Below are 16,810 nucleotides of genomic sequence, written 5' to 3'. Positions count from 1 at the left end.
AGTGGGCCCTCCTCGCCCTCAGTGGGCCCTCCTCGCCCTCAGTGGGGCCCTCCTCGCCCTCAGTGGGCCCTCCTCGCCCTCAGTGGGCCCTCCTCGCCCTCAGTGGGGTCCTCGCCCTCAGTGGGCCCTCCTCGCCCTCAGTGGGGTCCTCGCCCTCAGTGGGGCCCTCCTCGCCCTCAGTGGGCCCTCCTCGCCCTCAGTGGGGCCCTCCTCGCCCTCAGTGGGGTCCTCGCCCTCAGTGGGCCCTCCTCGCCCTCAGTGGGTCCTCCTCGCCCTCAGTGGGGTCCTCGCCCTCAGTGGGGCCCTCCTCGCCCTCAGTGGGGCCCTCCTCGCCCTCAGTGGGGTCCTCGCCCTCAGTGGGGCCCTCCTCGCCCTCAGTGGGGCCCTCCTCGCCCTCAGTGGGGCCCTCCTCGCCCTCAGTGGGCCCTCCTCGCCCTCAGTGGGGTCCTCGCCCTCAGTGGGGCCCTCCTCGCCCTCAGTGGGGCCCTCCTCGCCCTCAGTGGGGTCCTCGCCCTCAGTGGGGTCCTCGCCCTCAGTGGGGCCCTCCTCGCCCTCAGTGGGGCCCTCCTCGCCCTCAGTGGGCCCTCCTCGCCCTCAGTGGGCCCTCCTCGCCCTCAGTGGGGTCCTCGCCCTCAGTGGGCCCTCCTCGCCCTCAGTGGGCCCTCCTCGCCCTCAGTGGGGCCCTCCTCGCCCTCAGTGGGCCCTTGCCCTCAGGGGGCCCTCCTCGCCCTCAGTGGGCCCTCCTCGCCCTCAGTGGGGTCCTCCTCGCCCTCAGTGGGGTCCTCCTCGCCCTCCCTCGCCCTCAGTGGGGCCCTCCTCGCCCTCAGTGGGCCCTCCTCGCCCTCAGTGGGGCCCTCCTCGCCCTCAGTGGGGTCCTCGCCCTCAGTGGGGTCCTCGCCCTCAGTGGGCCCTCCTCGCCCTCAGTGGGGATTCCTCGCCCTCGGTGGGGCCCTCCTCGCCCTCAGTGGGCCCTCGCCCTCAGTGGGCCCTCCTCGCCCTCAGTGGGGTCCTCCTCGCCCTCAGTGGGGTCCTCCTCACCCTCCCTCGCCCTCAGTGGGGTCCTCCTCGCCCTCAGTGGGGCCCTCCTCGCCCTCAGTGGGGCCCTCCTCGCCCTCAGTGGGCCCTTGCCCTCAGTGGGCCCTCCTCGCCCTCAGTGGGGCCCTCCTCGCCCTCAGTGGGGTCCTCGCCCTCAGTGGGGCCCTCCTCGCCCTCAGTGGGGCCCTCCTCGCCCTCAGTGGGGTCCTCCTCACCCTCAGTGGGGCCCTCCTCGCCCTCAGTGGGCCCTCCTCGCCCTCAGTGGGGCCCTCCTCGCCCTCAATGGGTCCTCCTCGCCCTCAGTGGGCCCTCCTCGCCCTCAGTGGGCCCTCCTCGCCCTCAGTGGGCCCTCCTCGCCCTCAGTGGGGCCCTCCTCGCCCTCAGTGGGCCCTCCTCGCCCTCAGTGGGCCCTCCTCGCCCTCAGTGGGGTCCTCGCCCTCAGTGGGCCCTCCTCGCCCTCAGTGGGGTCCTCGCCCTCAGTGGGGCCCTCCTCACCCTCAGTGGGCCCTCCTCGCCCTCAGTGGGGCCCTCCTCGCCCTCAGTGGGGTCCTCGCCCTCAGTGGGCCCTCCTCGCCCTCAGTGGGTCCTCCTCGCCCTCAGTGGGTCCTCCTCGCCCTCAGTGGGGTCCTCGCCCTCAGTGGGGTCCTCCTCGCCCTCAGTGGGGCCCTCCTCGCCCTCAGTGGGGTCCTCGCCCTCAGTGGGGCCCTCCTCGCCCTCAGTGGGGCCCTCCTCGCCCTCAGTGGAGCCCTCCTCGCCCTCAGTGGGCCCTCCTCGCCCTCAGTGGGGTCCTCGCCCTCAGTGGGGCCCTCCTCGCCCTGAGTGGGGCCCTCCTCGCCCTCAGTGGGGTCCTCGCCCTCAGTGGGGTCCTCGCCCTCAGTGGGGCCCTCCTCGCCCTCAGTGGGGCCCTCCTCGCCCTCAGTGGGCCCTCCTCGCCCTCAGTGGGCCCTCCTCGCCCTCAGTGGGGTCCTCGCCCTCAGTGGGCCCTCCTCGCCCTCAGTGGGCCCTCCTCGCCCTCAGTGGGGCCCTCCTCGCCCTCAGTGGGGTCCTCGCCCTCAGTGGGGCCCTCCTCGCCCTCAGTGGGGCCCTCCTCGCCCTCAGTGGGGCCCTCCTCGCCCTCAGTGGGGTCCTCGCCCTCAGTGGGGTCCTCGCCCTCAGTGGGGCCCTCCTCGCCCTCAGTGGGGCCCTCCTCGCCCTCAGTGGGCCCTCCTCGCCCTCAGTGGGCCCTCCTCGCCCTCAGTGGGGCCCTCCTCGCCCTCAGTGGGGTCCTCGCCCTCAGTGGGCCCTCCTCGCCCTCAGTGGGCCCTCCTCGCCCTCAGTGGGGTCCTCCCCTCAGTGGGGCCCTCCTCGCCCTCAGTGGGGTCCTCCCCTCAGTGGGGCCCTCCTCGCCCTCAGTGGGGTCCTTGCCCTCAGTGGGGCCCTCACCCCTAGAAAGATGTGCTGACAGTCCCCACGGCTGAGGAGCAATCCGGCATGTGCTCATGTTGCCACCACCTTCCCCTCTCCCCCAGCTCCTGGCAGCTGCCGGGTCTTATTGTGGAGGCACAGCCCGCAGGGCCGGCAGCGGAGGTCACAGGTGGCTCACGGCGTCACCCTCGCGAGCCAGGTGTCCTGGCAGTGCCCTCCCCCCCCCTCAGGAGAAGAGAGCCGCCAGGTAGGGGCTGACTCTCACCGACAGACAGCCGGCTCCAAACCAGGCCCACGCCAGGCGGTTGGTGGCAGGACGCCGATTGTGAGGTGGTGTAATCCAGGCTTCACCTAACCAGCACTCTCCCTGGGTGTGACAGCGGCTCCGTAAGTGTGCAGCTGTCTTCATTGGAGTTCTGGTAGAATAAACTGATCTAAGCAATACGGTGTTAAAACATAAAACTAGGCAAACTTTCCCTAAAGCCAAAGTGGACCCGCGTTTTAAAGAAAGTGAAATAGAGAGAATATATAGCTCGGAAAGAAATGAGTTTTAACAAATCTCTTGGAGCAGAGCCATGCAAATAGGAATTGGTCATCGGCAGAAGTTACCTCCTGGCACCGGCCTGTTGATCACGGGCAGGGGGTTCATGGAGTGTGATCACGGGAAGCGCTCCTGGGCCAGGATGAGCTAGGACCTCCCGGAACCTGAGGAGCCCAGACTAAATTTCTCGCGAAGCAGGTGGCGAACTTTTCAGAAGAAGGAAGAAGCCTGTGCTCATCCAGGTTCCAGACGAGGAGTTGAGAGACAGGAAGGTGCTGGAAGCTTGGGTGGTCGGGGAACACTGACAGGCAGAATCTAAGTAGAGGGGGGAGCAGCTGGAAAATGGCAGACACTTTGGTTTGGCTTCAGAGACACCGAGAATCAAAGCGATCTGTCCCTGCCGACCCCATTCGGAGCTCTTTGCTTATTGACAACGCCTCGGCCTGGAGTCCTGCCTCCTCGGCCCCGGAGTCCTGCCTCTGCACTGATGTACGTGTACGGACAGCAGCCCGATGGCCTGGGTGCTGAGAACAGCACTGCCTCTCCTGCTGTCCCAGCTCCATCTGGAGGGCGGGATATCCCCGTTCACACTCAAAAAAGGTCCTTATTCGGATGATACATGTTGTTATCCCTACTCGACCTGGCCCTGTGGAGAGCAGGACAAGGTCCAAGTCTACTGAACAGAACGCTTTCTGGGCGGCATCTGGGGGCACCTGAGAACGCAACGTGCTTCCTGTTACAGAGGAAAACCGGAGAGCGGGACTCGCCTTCGTCTCGCCGGTACTGCTGGCTGGGGAGGAGAACCACATGGAAGATGGCAGCACTCGGTGAGGTGCCCAGCTGGTGGTGGTCAGGGCACATGCCCGGGTGGGCTCATCCCCAGTAGGGGGCGTGCAGGAGGCAGCCGGTCAGTGATTCTCTCTTATTGATGCTTCTCTCTCTCTCTTTCCCTCCCCCTTCCTCTCTGAAATCAATAAAAACATTTAAAAACAAAAAGACCCAACCAGGATTCCAATAAAAACCAACAGCATGGAAGTTCAGTAAATGAAACAGAAAGTGTTAACAGATGTGGAAGTAAATTAAACAGTGAAATGCATTAATAAATGCTAGAAAAAAAATGTAATTAGCCATTCTGGACAGAATTCCTGCAGAGACACGTGATTGGACCTAAACTCCATGGTGCGCTTCATGACAGCTGAACAGCAAATGACCAACCACAATCGATTTGACGTGACAGGCCAGGGTTGGCGGCAGGACTGAGCCCCAGGTTCCAGCTTGAGCCCCTGGTATAGACGGGGGGCCGCTGACTGGGACGGCATTTGCTCCAGTAGCTGAATGTGGATACAGTCTTCCAAAGGCGGAGCAAGGAGACCCAGACCGCAGCCGCAGAGGTGCCACCTTCTGTTGGGAAAACGAGCCTGGGGCTGGGACAGCAAAGATGGGCTGCGTGCGTGTGGAGTGGACAGGCTGTTCTGGCCAGCTGACCCGAACCTACTCCTCTTCGAATGAGAGCAAAATGCAGATCCGGCACATGAGCCCTGTATCTGTCTCCTTTTTATGACTGTAATTTGCCAACATGCCAACAACGTGCCAATGTTTGGAACCCCATTGGCATTTGACAGCCGCCATCTATGTGTCCAAGCATCTATTTAGCATCTCGGGCTGAACATCTTGAAAACAACGTGAACTTCACACCCCAAACTAAGCTTCTCCCTTACCCCTGCCCCTGCAACCAGCTTGCCTGTCCCAGTCAGCGGCCCTCCGTCTTTACCAGGGGCTCAAGCTGGAACCTGGGGCTCAGTTCTGCCTCCAAAATGTAGCACAAACTCTCCACCGTCATTGCTATCATGCCCTTCTCTTGCTTAGATTAATGCAACAACCTTACTTAATACTGAACCTTCCTGCCCAAATCCATTCATCACACAGAAGCCAGAATGAAATTGGGGGGGGGGGGGAGTAAATTTTAAAAAATGTAAACTCACTCCCTACCTTACTTTTTTTTATTATAGATCCATCAGCCCCTGGGTGGTGTTGGTCAATGGTTAGAGTCAACCCATGCACCAAAGGGTCATGGGTTTGATTCCTGGTCAAGAGTATGTACCCGGGTTACAGGTTTGGTCCCCAGACCCGGTCCAAGCACACACAGGAGGCAACCAATCAATGCATTCTTCTCTTCCCCCCTCCCTCTCTCCCTCCCTTCCTTCCACTCTCACTAAAATCAATGGAATAAATATCCTTGGGTGAGGATTAACAAAAAAATTTTATTGAATCATAAAAAGATGCAAACAGGCCCTGTACATCCTTTACCCAACTTCCCCTAATGTGAGTGATTTCTCGGGTGGAGAGTCCCCCAAATCCTCAACTTGACCTCCAAAGCCCTTGGCATCTGCCAGTGTCCCCGCCGCCCTCTGAGCTCCCTCACAGTGGCCTGCGTGGGGCTCTTTCTTCCCCACGCCCCTCACTTCTCTGCTCCGGGAACTCCTCTTTATCCTTCAGGCATCAGCTTAGCTACCCCTGACTCAGTGGGCCTTCCTCACCCACTCACTCCAAGGGAGGTCCCCCGGCACCCTCTCCTCATCAGCCACAGCCCCTGCAATCGAGAACGTTCAGCTTTTATGTCTGACACCTCCAGACCCCACGTCCAACATGGTGAGCGCGTTCTCTGTTTTGATTGTGGCCCACGCCACGCCTGTCACCTGCACATCGCAGGCGCTTCAGATTGAACCATGGAGCAGCCCGGGTTGGATCTGTTTCCATCAAGAAAAAAAGAAATGGCATCCTCCTGGCACCCTCTGAAATCCAGCCCCTCCCCTCGCTCAGCCCAGTGACAGTGAGGGCACCTCATCTCTCTGGTTTTTCCTTCAGTCACAGACGGGACTAGAACTTACTTCACAAACACGGAAACCTGAACTTCTGCTGCTTGTGTCCCAAGCTCCAAGCTTTCTGTGACAAAGGCAGAAAAGGGCCATCTCTTGAAAAGGACCTGGAAAGTGATTATTTCTGGCAGAAAACTTGTCTCAGAGCTTATGCCTCAGAGGCCCTCGTGAATGCGTAAGGAACTCGGGAAGGATCAGCGAAGCGTTCCCCTCACCCTCTTCGTTCCGTTGCTGAGAACAGGATGAGGAAAGTGACAGCCGAGGTGATGACTGGGAGGGAGGGCTGTGGGCGCTGGAACACACGGCCCTTGCAGGCAGGAAATTGAGCAATCCATCCAGCTTACGCCGCGTCTTTCTTCGGGCTTCACTTATGAGTCACCTAGCAGTTTTTTCTCTGCGATTTAGTTCCAATGAGTTTTTATTTTATTATTTTCAACAGTAAAAGAAAATAGTGTCCAAAAGCCAAAGCATATTTAAAAGAAGAGCTGTAAAAAAAAAAAAAAAAAAAAAAAAAAGAAAAGAAAAATGGTGGTCTCTGCATTGGCATATGACATACCATTTTAACTTAGTGCCATAAAGCCTTTTTAAAGTTATTGTTTAAACCTTTAACATATTCTCATCTGCTTTCTTGATGGGTGATGAGCCATCTCCATAAAGTTTTTAATGCTGTAAAATAACTGCAAATTAAAAAGCTTCATCAAATTCAGGCGTTAAACATTGTGGTGCAGGTGGCCGGTGGTGCTCTGAGCCAGCGGTAAGTGCGTGGAAACATTGGCCGTGCGGGCGGACAGATGGGAGCGTGGGGAGCGCAGAAAGCCACCGTCGGGCTGGGGGGACGCCGAGGCAGCCCACACGGTCTTCTGGTCAGCGCCACGTCCATCTGCTGGAGGAGGGCGACCGCCCAGCCCCGCTCGCTCACATCAGAGCCACGGAGTCCTCCGCAGGGTCCGCCCCTGGAGGCACCGCGGCAGAGTTGCTTGTTTTGTGCTTGTTTTTGCTTTTGTTGTTAAAATAATTTTCTCATAAGTTGCTCATCAACGGGCACTGTTTCCGTATCACAAAACGTCGGTGGGAAGTATTCGGAGGCAGGAGAGAGAAAAGTCAACGGGCTTCTAAAACATGGGCAGCCCTGGCCGGGGGAAACGCAGACACCGTGTCCGAGATGCCTGCTGACCTTCCAGCCACATCGCTGAAGGTTTCCGTTATCCCCGGAAAAGTCCCGTGCCTTCTGCGGAGGGGCGTTGAGCCTGAACTAACCATGCATGCCACCTTTCCTTGGGGGGGCTCGGAGTACATTTGGTGTATTTAGCCAAGCAGAGGCAGGAGTAGGGAGCTAGGTTCTTTTCAAGTACAGGTGCCAAAAACGAAAGCATCCTGCTGAGCGATGGGGCCCCGGGGACCGTGGTGGCTGCCTGCACCTGCCGGGCGCTCCTGTGCCAGTGCCTGGGCTGGCCCCCGAGAGCACAGAGAGGGAGGGAGAGGGAGGGGCAGGGAGGGGCCCCTGGTCTCCACGGCCTCCTGAGGCTTTTTGCCGCTTTCCCCGCCTCGTTCTACTCCCTAAGGTGCCCTCAGCAAGAGAGCGCCCTGTGGATACTCTTTCCCCTCCTGACACTGGATGCCCTGGCATTTGGCCCTAAATTCACGGGAATCAGAGAAAGAGGAGGGGAAGTGATCCCATGAACTGTTCACTGGAGCCTGGGCTTGGCTGGCCAGCTCCCTCGCCATCCCACTCAGGGTAGGAAGAACAGTTTGGAAGCTGAGTCTTGGAGGCCCTAACATAAGCGAACGGTAAACTTCTCTCAGGGTGGAAGACGGTCAGCGCCAAGTCCACAGAGCGTGTTTTCCTCTGTCGGGGGGGTGATGTCGGTGTTGGTGATTTGGTCTCGGTTCCTTTGCCGGGCCCAGAAGCCGCACCCCGGGGGTCGCTCCTGCCAGGTTTCCTCTGGCTTTTGCTGGGTGTTTCTCCACAGAAACCCCTGTCCTTCTGAGGGGCCGCTCCATGGGACCAGGGCCCTTCGGGCCTTGGAGAGGCTGTAGCATCCCTGGCCCCAGGCGTTCATGCGGCGGTGACCCCCTTGCTATGGACACACAGAAACACCCCTCCTCAGCCCAGTGGCCTTGGTGTTTGGCCAAGAGGTGCCCCCGCTGAGAGCCGCTGCTGAGGCCTGGCCGGGGAGGCCCTGGCTCCACCTTGCCGTCCCGAGCGAGCAGTGCCTCTTTCCCCTGCACACATCCTCCTTGTCTTTGCAGCTTCGCTTGCATATTAGTGGGAAGGATTCCAAATTGATTCCTTCATTTGACATTTCCTCATCATGTGCACTGAGCCCCTGCCAGCCACCTCAGGCCCTGACTGAGGAGCCCGGGGCCCACCGGCCATGAGTTACCGGCACCCACGTCCCCACCTACTCATCTCTCATTTGCATGTTCATTCCCAAGCGTCGTCAAGTCCTCCCTGGCCCTCTGCTCTGACTTCCTGCCTGGGGCTGGGCTTCTCTGGCACAGTGACCGCGCCTCCTGCCTTTGCTTCTATCCCCCCTGCAGCCACCACAGGGGTCTCCGTGTGGAGGGCATTCGGCCAGCGCTGGGCGGACCGAGTGAGCCAAGACGTGTGTGTGTGTGTGTGTGTGTGTGTGTGTGTGTGTGTGTTGCCAAGGGTGGATTCAGTTCTGTGACAGGATCAGGTTCCTGCCAGGCCGTGTTTTTCTCATCTGAAGATCCTGCCTGTCTGTCTGCCATCTGCATGGAATGAGGAAACATGCCGGCGCCCCGGCAAACAGGACACTTTCCACGTGTCCTGGACGCGGTGAAAGCGGCCACGTGCCCCGAGTGAGCCGCTCCCACAGGCCGGCCGCGACCCCTCCCGGCAGTGGCTTCGGAGACGTGGAATGAGCTCAGCCCCACGGGGCACGTGGGCAGACGAGGCTAAGCAGACAGAAGGCAGTGAGTGCAAAACGGGGGGAATCTGATGGAGAAATGGAGGCCTTTTGTTTCGTTTTGCTTTTTGTGTTTTATAGAATATTCCAAACACGTAGAAAGTCTAAAATAATATAATGATCCCCGTGTGCTCATTGCCTGGTGTCAGCAGTTACCACCCAAGGATGTTGTTTTGTTTGCATGTCCAGCCCTCTCCCTTCCCTCCACGTACATTGTTTCAAGGCAAATCCCAGATCCTGTAATGTTATCCATAAATATCTCCATAGGAACCTCTGAAGACTTTTTTAAAATTGCCACAAAATCATTGCCTATAAACAAATCCATAATCTCATAATATCTCCATATTTCTGTCAGTGTTCCGGGTTACAATTGTGGTGACTTTTTCAATAAATCAGAAAACTGGGTCAAAGGTATACCTTCATCGAGAAGATGCTTTGAAGTAGAATAAAGCAACAGGGAGTACAAATGAAATAGCTGGGGAGGTGGCGGGAGGGTAGGAGGGGTCTCCTGAGACCTGTCCAACCTCACAGCCTGGCACCCCCCCCACGCTCGCCCCCTGGTGGCAGGGCCCTGAAGGGGCTTCAATTAACTCCTCGGGAGTGTTCACTGCGCAACACACAGAGCTCCTACTGTGTTGCCTGCAGTGTGATATTCGGCCACATGGCAAAAATGTGTGTGACCCGGGTTTTTGTAAGTGCTGACTGACCACGTAATGTGGAAGTCAGAATATTAAATAAACATCTCTGCCCTTTCCTCCGCAGGCAGCCCAGGGAGCCGCGCTCCACGCTCTGTCTGACAGGTACGTTTTGTCATTTTTATGAACTATAAATTGCTTTATGAAACATCGAGCCCTATTTATCGTAGCATATAATTCATAATCGGATTTTGTCCCTCTCGTGTCTGGGAGCTGGGGTGTTAAACGTTTTGCATGCTTGGATTTGTCATGCCCGTGTGGGTTTATTACTGCCAAAGTCGCCGTGTTGTATTTCACAGGAAGTGTGGAGGGTCCCTTGTTGTTAGTGAAACAAGAGACACGGAGCCGGAGGGAAAGGCCTCAGCGCGCAGTAAATGCCAAACTTCGGAATTGTTTGCGACCTGAGCTCATTTTTCAGCAATAAGTACTTCATTTGCTTTGAGGTGTTTTCCTCAGACTTTTTCCATATCATTTCCCGGGTGCTGTCTGGCTTTCGATGGATTCTCCCTGAAACACTTTATGCAGGTCACCCACTTCCCGGTCCTGAGTGCCTGGCCCCTCCCACCGCGCTTCGGCTGGTTTTCGGACTTTATTATGAATGAGATCTACAAACCCAATCAACTGTCACTCAAACTGTGTTCACATCTGGCTTTACTGTATCAAAATAGTTGAATGGGATCTGTAGCTACTTTTGAGAGCAGATCAGGCCCTTTTTCTTGTTGGTTCATTGTTATCTTCACTTGTTAAGGTTCTGCGTGTCTGGGGAGGGGTGGGGGGGTGAGATGGGAAGCCGGCTGGCCTGCCCTGATGAGGCCCGAGATCTGGGGGGTGGGGGGTGTTCCCGCTGTGGGGCATAGCTTGCCAGGGCAAGCGGCCAATACTTCTGGCCTCTGGTGGTTCTGCTGTTTCGGTCGCTGGGCTTTTATTATATAGGATAATAAAAGCATAATATGCTAATTAGACCGGATCACCTTCTGGATGAAGCCGGGGCTGCGAGGGAAGCCCGGTCCCGGGTGCCTGCCGGTGACCAGCGGGAAGCCTGGGTCCCGGGTGCCGGAGGGAAGCCGCCGGCAGCCAGGGGAAGGAAGACCTACTCTTGTACAAGTTTCATGCATTGGGCCTCCAGTATTTCAATAAACTGGTGTTAATAGATGCAAAATGTTAGCATGACCTCTGGTAGAAGGAATCAAGCTATTTTAGGAAGGTATGGGCTCCTTTTGAAGACCTGGTTGCAAGATACAATCAGAAATTAGGACTCCTTCCCAGAAGACACGTGGCCCAGTCCTGGCTGGCAAAGGTCCGTGGGTGATAAACAGCGCTGCTCCCTTTGGCTTTGTTCTGGAAGTCCCTCCAGCCCCTCCTGGCCAGGCCCGAGCTCATCAGCCAGTGAGCTAGCTCCTGGGCCCCTGTTGGTTGCATGACCAAGTGCAGGAGAAACCGTCCACTCCCTAGAGACAGAGGCTCCCGTTGTCACTACTCTTCCCCAAAGTCTCTGTCCCCCGTGGAGTAGAGCATTTCCCCTGAAGTATAACAGTTTTTCTGCTCAAATTTGGGAGAACTGGGCTCATTTCAAAGTAATGTGCCTAGCCGGGGGTTGTCTGCAGCTCCCTGCTCTGTGCTGCTCCTGTCCTGTGTCCACAGGAGTGATTTCCATAAGTGAGAACCATCTGTGACCATTTGGAGATGCCATCGGAAACCCTCCTTTCCAATGAGGACATAGAACACTGACTGAATTCTTAGACTCACATTTTCTAGGGTCTTAGAGACCCAGCAACAGAAGTCATTTTCTACCACTTACCTGACCTGGGAGGAAACCAGTAATTTCTGGGAAATGGTTGACCAGGGTGGGGATGAACTGCGTTAATATCTGCCCCGGGTTCTGACCTTCCCGAGGTGGTGATCAAACCCAGGACTGCTGCCTCCTGTCGCCTGGCACTCACCTGGTACACATTCATGTACACCGACTATTCTGGTTTCTAAACTATTGTTTTTCAGCACATTAACCATCTCTTGATATAAAACACCATATGAGGCAGCACTTTCATTTTTACCCCAGAAGAACAGAACCCTGTTTAGGCCTTAAGGGGTGCCCGAGTTCCTCACGTCGCGTGGAACAGGGCGGCACAGGCTGGCCCAGGCCCTGGCGCACGGCTCCCCTCTCGGTGTCTGTCCTGCCAGTGCCCCCCGGGCCATCCCGCTGCCCTGTGGCCGCACAGCCGCCCGCAGTGCCCGGGGCACAGGAGGTTTGGGAGGGGCTGAGCGCTGTTTTGCTTCAAGATGTGCAGCTTGGTGATGAAGAGGGTCTGGCTGGCTGGGATGGGGATGTGGGTTACAGAGCAGGAAGCTGCTGTTGCTCTCTGCCTCTCGGGCAGGAGGCCTGCTTCCAGGGCGCGGAGGCGGGACCTGGCAGACCAGTGCCAATGCGAAGGGCGGCCTTTTTCTGTCCTTCTGAGGACGTAGCAGGTCCCTCCCTGTGCGGTGTCAGAGGGAGAGACTAGCCAAACGTCTTTGCGGGGCCGGCCTCGCCTGCCTGGTCACCTCTCCGTGTCCTGTTTTAAGCAGGCATTCTGGGAGAGCGGGTGTCTGGTAGCTCAGATTGTGTGCTTTGCAGTTGTGAGTCCGTGGTAATCAAAGCACAGCCCTGGTACAGTAGAACGATGAAATATTTCATTACCTACATTTAAACAGCGTCTGTGGTCAGCCCCACAGACAACCTTTGGCGTTGCTTTGCTTGGCCTCACGGATGAGCTTAATGTACGGTTCAGCCTGAACAGCCAGTGTGTCCACAGGTGATCACGGGGTCACAGTCACAGAGCAAATCTGACGTCCCCCAACCTGCGCCTGCCACCGGCACGACGGGAGGGGCCAGTGTAGGTGGGGTGGCCTGTTTCTCATTCTTTCCAGCATCATCTGTAGAGTGTTTCATCTGTCACACGCCACTGGGTGTCCGCTGGCAAACCGAAGGCTGGTGCTGCCCAAATAATGGAAAACATCAGGAGACCAGGGCAGGACAGACGAGGGGGCGAAATTCTCTGTCTGGTAGACAAGCCAATCACAAGAAAGCCTCCACTTGCAAAAAGACACAGGGCTTCCCACCTACTCCTCACCGTGTGTGCCTCTCGGGGTCTCTTGTCCTTACGGATTGTGTGTCGGTGGTGGAGAGGGGCAGGGAGAACCAGGGTAAGTGCGCCTGAGGCTGACTTGTCCGGGTGAGCCCGTGTGGGCGCACTGGGAAAGCGGGCACCCGGGAATGTGGGGGATGTGCAGAGTGCCGGCGGAGAAGGAAGGATGTACGCAGCATACAAAGTCCCCTCGCTGTGATTCACTTCCCCTCTGAGCAGTAAATAGTAGATAACTGTGGTGGAAAAAAAGGGCCTGTGATTTATGAGGCCGAGCAGCTGCGGGCCTTCAGGAGGCGGAGGTCCATGGTGAAGCCTGGGAGGAGCAGGAGGCAGCGGGGACTCGGTGTCCATCCCCGGCGCCTCGCGCTCCGGAGGCGGCCTGGAGCCCGCAGCGGTGCTTTGTGGCTGATCGGGAATTCACATTCGCTGAGAAACCTCAAGCATCATTTGCAGGAACTCAAGCTTTATAAAAACGGAGCCTAATTTCATCTGAATAAATCATGTTCAGCTACAAATAGGAGGAGCTGGGGAAAATGTGCTCGGCTAAAAATAAATAAATAAAAAATAAAAAGGACGAACAAGAAAGCCCACGTGGAAACAGTTGTTGAAGCGCTGGCAGTCGGAGGGTGAAATCGCGCATGTAATCATCTCTGAAATGTCAGCCTGCCGCGCAGACAGGCCTGCGTGTTTATAGCCTGGGAGACGCATCACCAGAGTGTGCCCTGCCAGCCCATCTGGCAATATTTCAGCTCCAGGATCCATTTATATTGAAATCCAAACAACCACCATTGATTTATTCATTTGTGCCACGAGTATGTATGGAGCGCATCCCGGGCCCAGCGGGCGGGCGCCGTGCGGGGCAGGCTGCAGGGCAGCCGGGAGCGGCCCCGCACCCCGAGGGGCTTCATCGTCCACAGGGCCACCGGCTCCGGCGTTTGCCACTCTCGGCTCAGCTTCCTCAAGTCAATCTCGCCATCGAGAGTCCTCTTCCCGTTAGGGAGAAGAGGATGAAAATAGCTGCCTGAGGAATGGCATAAAGTGAAGAGGTTTCACCTCCCTGTGATTCTGTCTGCATCTAAAAGCAGAACTGGACGTGTCCCCGAAGCAAGGCAGGGAGGACTTTCCAGAAAGTTCCACGTTTGGAACCTGGAAGATGCCCAGGAGGCTCACTGGAGAAGTGTGTCAACCCTGAGCCCACAGCGTCTCTGGTCTCCAGGGCCAGGGGCTCCGCCATGACGTTCTGGGAGCTGTGTGAATAACGCCTCCTGCCACGCTCACAGCTGTCAGTGACAGCCGCCGGCGACCACAAGGAGACTGAGCCTCCTGAGCCTCAGGAGGTGGCGGGATCAGCCCAGGCCACCGGAGCGAGCGGCAGAGCTGGGACAGGCCCCCAGGCTCCTGGCTGTCTTCACTCAGCAACAAAGCAGGCTGGGGGGGGAGGGGGGGCAGGCAACTCAGGCCACACAGGTTCTGACAAAGACTTTACTTGGTGTGCACTAACACTGTCTTCGTTTCTACTAATAATTATAATAATCGTAATGTTCCATTCATAACTAAAGTGATGTTTTAATTCTTAGCACCTCCAACAGTTCCTGGCAATTAGGAAAAACACAATAAGTTATTTGATGAATGAAGGAGAACAATGAACAGATGAATGACGGTTTTGTGGTTAAACAATGGCGACTTTGGACTTAAATAGGAAACACTTTCCTGGAACTGGCTGTTCTGGAGGCAGCAGACCACCTCAGGAGGCAGAGACCCCGGCTCATCCCTGAGGGTCCAGGCAGGGCCCTGCCTACAGAAGCCATAGAATTGGTACGCTGTTCCCTGTCAGAATGGCTGTCATCAATAAATCCACAGACAACCAGTTCTGTGAGGATGTGGAGGGAAGGGAACCTCGCACACTGCTGATGGGAATGCATTTAGTGCGGCCACTGGGGAGAGTCATACGGAGTTACCTCAAAATATTAAAAATGGAACTGCCTTAGGGCCCAGCAACCCCGCTTCTAGGAGTTTATCCAAAAAACCCAAAACACTAACTGAAAAATGTGCACACCCCTATGTTCATTGCAGCATTCATCACAATAGCCAAGATTTGGAAGCAACCCGAGTGCCCATCAGTAGATGAGTGGATAAAAAAAGCTGTGGTACATTTACACAATGGAATATTTCTCAGCTGTAAAAAAAGAAGGAAATCTTACCTTTTGCAACAGCCTGGATGGCCCTGGAGAGCATTATGCTGAGTGCAATAAGCCAGTCAGAGAAAGGCCAGTACCATAGGATATCCCTCATGTGTGGACTCTAATCAACAAAATGAACTAACATGCAAAGTAAAGAGAGATCCATAGGTAGAAAGTAGGCTGACACTGTTGGGAGGGATGGGTGGCTGGAAGAGGGATTGAGGGAAAAAAGAAAGAAAAAAGAGGGGGGAAAACTCATGGACGTGGACGACAATGTGGTGATTGCCAGGAGGAGGAGGGTTGGGGAGGTACAGAAGGAATGGGGCATAAATGGTGATGGACACACCATAGAGTATACAGATAATGTGTCATAGAGTTGTGCACCTGAAGCCTGTGTAATTTTGTTAACCAGTGTCACCCCAATATATTCAATTTAAAAAATTAGTCCAAAAGTAGGAGAGAAAGTTTTTTTTAAATTTTCAACGGATTGAAACACTCTGTGCAATTAGAGTGGATTAAATTAGAAATAATGACCGAAGAGAACACGTGATGCCATTGAGAGCTCTCTGCACCCAGAGTGAAGGCCATGATCTCCAGTCCCTCCTCTCTTCACGCTTCACCCCATCCGAGGTTTTAAAATGCACCCCATCTTTCTTTAAATATGTTTATTTCAGAGAGGAAGGGAGAAGGAGCAAGAGGTAGAAACATCGGTGATGAGAGAGAATCATTGATTTGTTGATTTCTGCGCATCCTTCACTGGGTCTCTAGCCCCCAACCAGGGCAATGCCCTGACTGGGAATCAAACAGCGACCTCCTGGTTCATAGTTCGACACTCAGCCACTGAGCTGCACCAGCAGGGCAAACTGCCCCCGTCTTATTCCCACCAATTATTTGTATCTAGAGTCCCGGTGCATGGATTTGTGCACCGGTGGGGTCCCTAAGCTTGGCCTGCAGGGATCAGGCCAACGCCAGCTCTCTGACATCCCCTGAGGGGTCCCAGACTGCAGGAGGGTGATTATCGGGTGACGCACCCGGAATTGGGCCTTCTCCCATCTGGATCAGGGATGTGAGTGAAGCAGATTTAGTGCTGACAGTGCCCCAGCAGCAACCTAACCCATAGCCGATTCCATGAGGAATCGGGCTCCCTCCTCTACTGGTCGGAGCATCTGCCCCCTAGTGGTCACTGCACATCATAGCTACCAGGCGAATGGTCAGATGGTCGCTTAGGCTGTTATATAGAGAGATTCTTTCTGTCCTGCGTTCATTTGAGGCAGATTCAGTTCTGAGTTCCTCCACTTGGCAAGGCGTTATGCTGGTCTCCATGGAAGACACACACTCCTTAAGATGGTCCCACGCTGCAGGAACTGACGGTGGCCAAGGACATATAGACGTCCGCATAACCACTGTGTATTAAACGTGGACATGTGCACACAGCCTAAGTGTACGACAGCAGCCGTGTGTGGGCGCTACGCTGAGCACTTCACACACCAGACCTGAGGCCCTGAACCTAACTGTCCCCTATACCTGGGCTCCTGAGCATTGAAGAGAAAAATTCAACATGATATAGAAAAATGTTAGTTACATGCAAACAAGTGGTTAGAATAAGATGGAACTTGGAGACATTGTAGAAAATAGGTCTAGGCAAAGTAACAAAAATTAGGTACAGCGGTATAGCGTTAGATTCCAAAATTACCGAAAAATCACTACAGCGGTCTGGTAGGGTTAATCCTCACACCACCCTCTGAGGAGAGATTCAGCAAGAGGACCTGAGGAATGACATTTCCAATGAAGTTTCATTTCATTTCATTTCATTTACCAAATACTCTCCCTAAAATCCCACTGCGTCTGGTTTCCAGGGACACATAACTTAGCCAAAGCCTGCAGACTGGTCTGTCTGATACTAGTCAGTTCTCTTAGCTGCTGCAGTAACACCAGCCACACACACCCGTACATTAGTAGGGAAAGAGTGTCACCAGCGGGTACAGGTGTGGCACTGACGTACTCAGAGCACAGAGGAAGGGGAG

At 55.8% G+C, this 16,810-nt stretch overlaps 1 protein-coding gene and 1 long non-coding RNA gene across 3 annotated transcripts in view; one reads left to right on the top strand and one right to left on the bottom strand.

The window, feature by feature from the left end:
• The window catches only part of AFF3 (AF4/FMR2 family member 3), a 459,937-nt gene that overhangs the window by 371,614 nt on the left and 71,513 nt on the right, over nt 1–16,810 (top strand). For both annotated transcript variants that reach the window (XM_045587244.1, XM_045587243.1), the window contains one exon: nt 9,552–9,589. In XM_045587244.1, coding sequence (XP_045443200.1) covers nt 9,552–9,589 — 38 coding nt within the window. The remainder of the gene's footprint in view (nt 1–9,551; nt 9,590–16,810) is intronic.
• On the bottom strand, nt 4,142–16,517 carry LOC118727955. Its single transcript, XR_004990731.2, has 3 exons — nt 16,273–16,517; nt 5,460–5,463; nt 4,142–4,152 (listed from the first exon to the last, which is right to left on the bottom strand). It is a non-coding gene; the product is annotated as an uncharacterized LOC118727955 (long non-coding RNA).

Source organism: Pipistrellus kuhlii, unplaced genomic scaffold (genome assembly GCF_014108245.1).
Source record: "Pipistrellus kuhlii isolate mPipKuh1 unplaced genomic scaffold, mPipKuh1.p scaffold_m20_p_27, whole genome shotgun sequence".
Classification (NCBI taxonomy): Eukaryota; Metazoa; Chordata; class Mammalia; order Chiroptera; family Vespertilionidae; genus Pipistrellus; species Pipistrellus kuhlii.
This window is presented reverse-complemented; position numbering and strand designations above follow the sequence as displayed.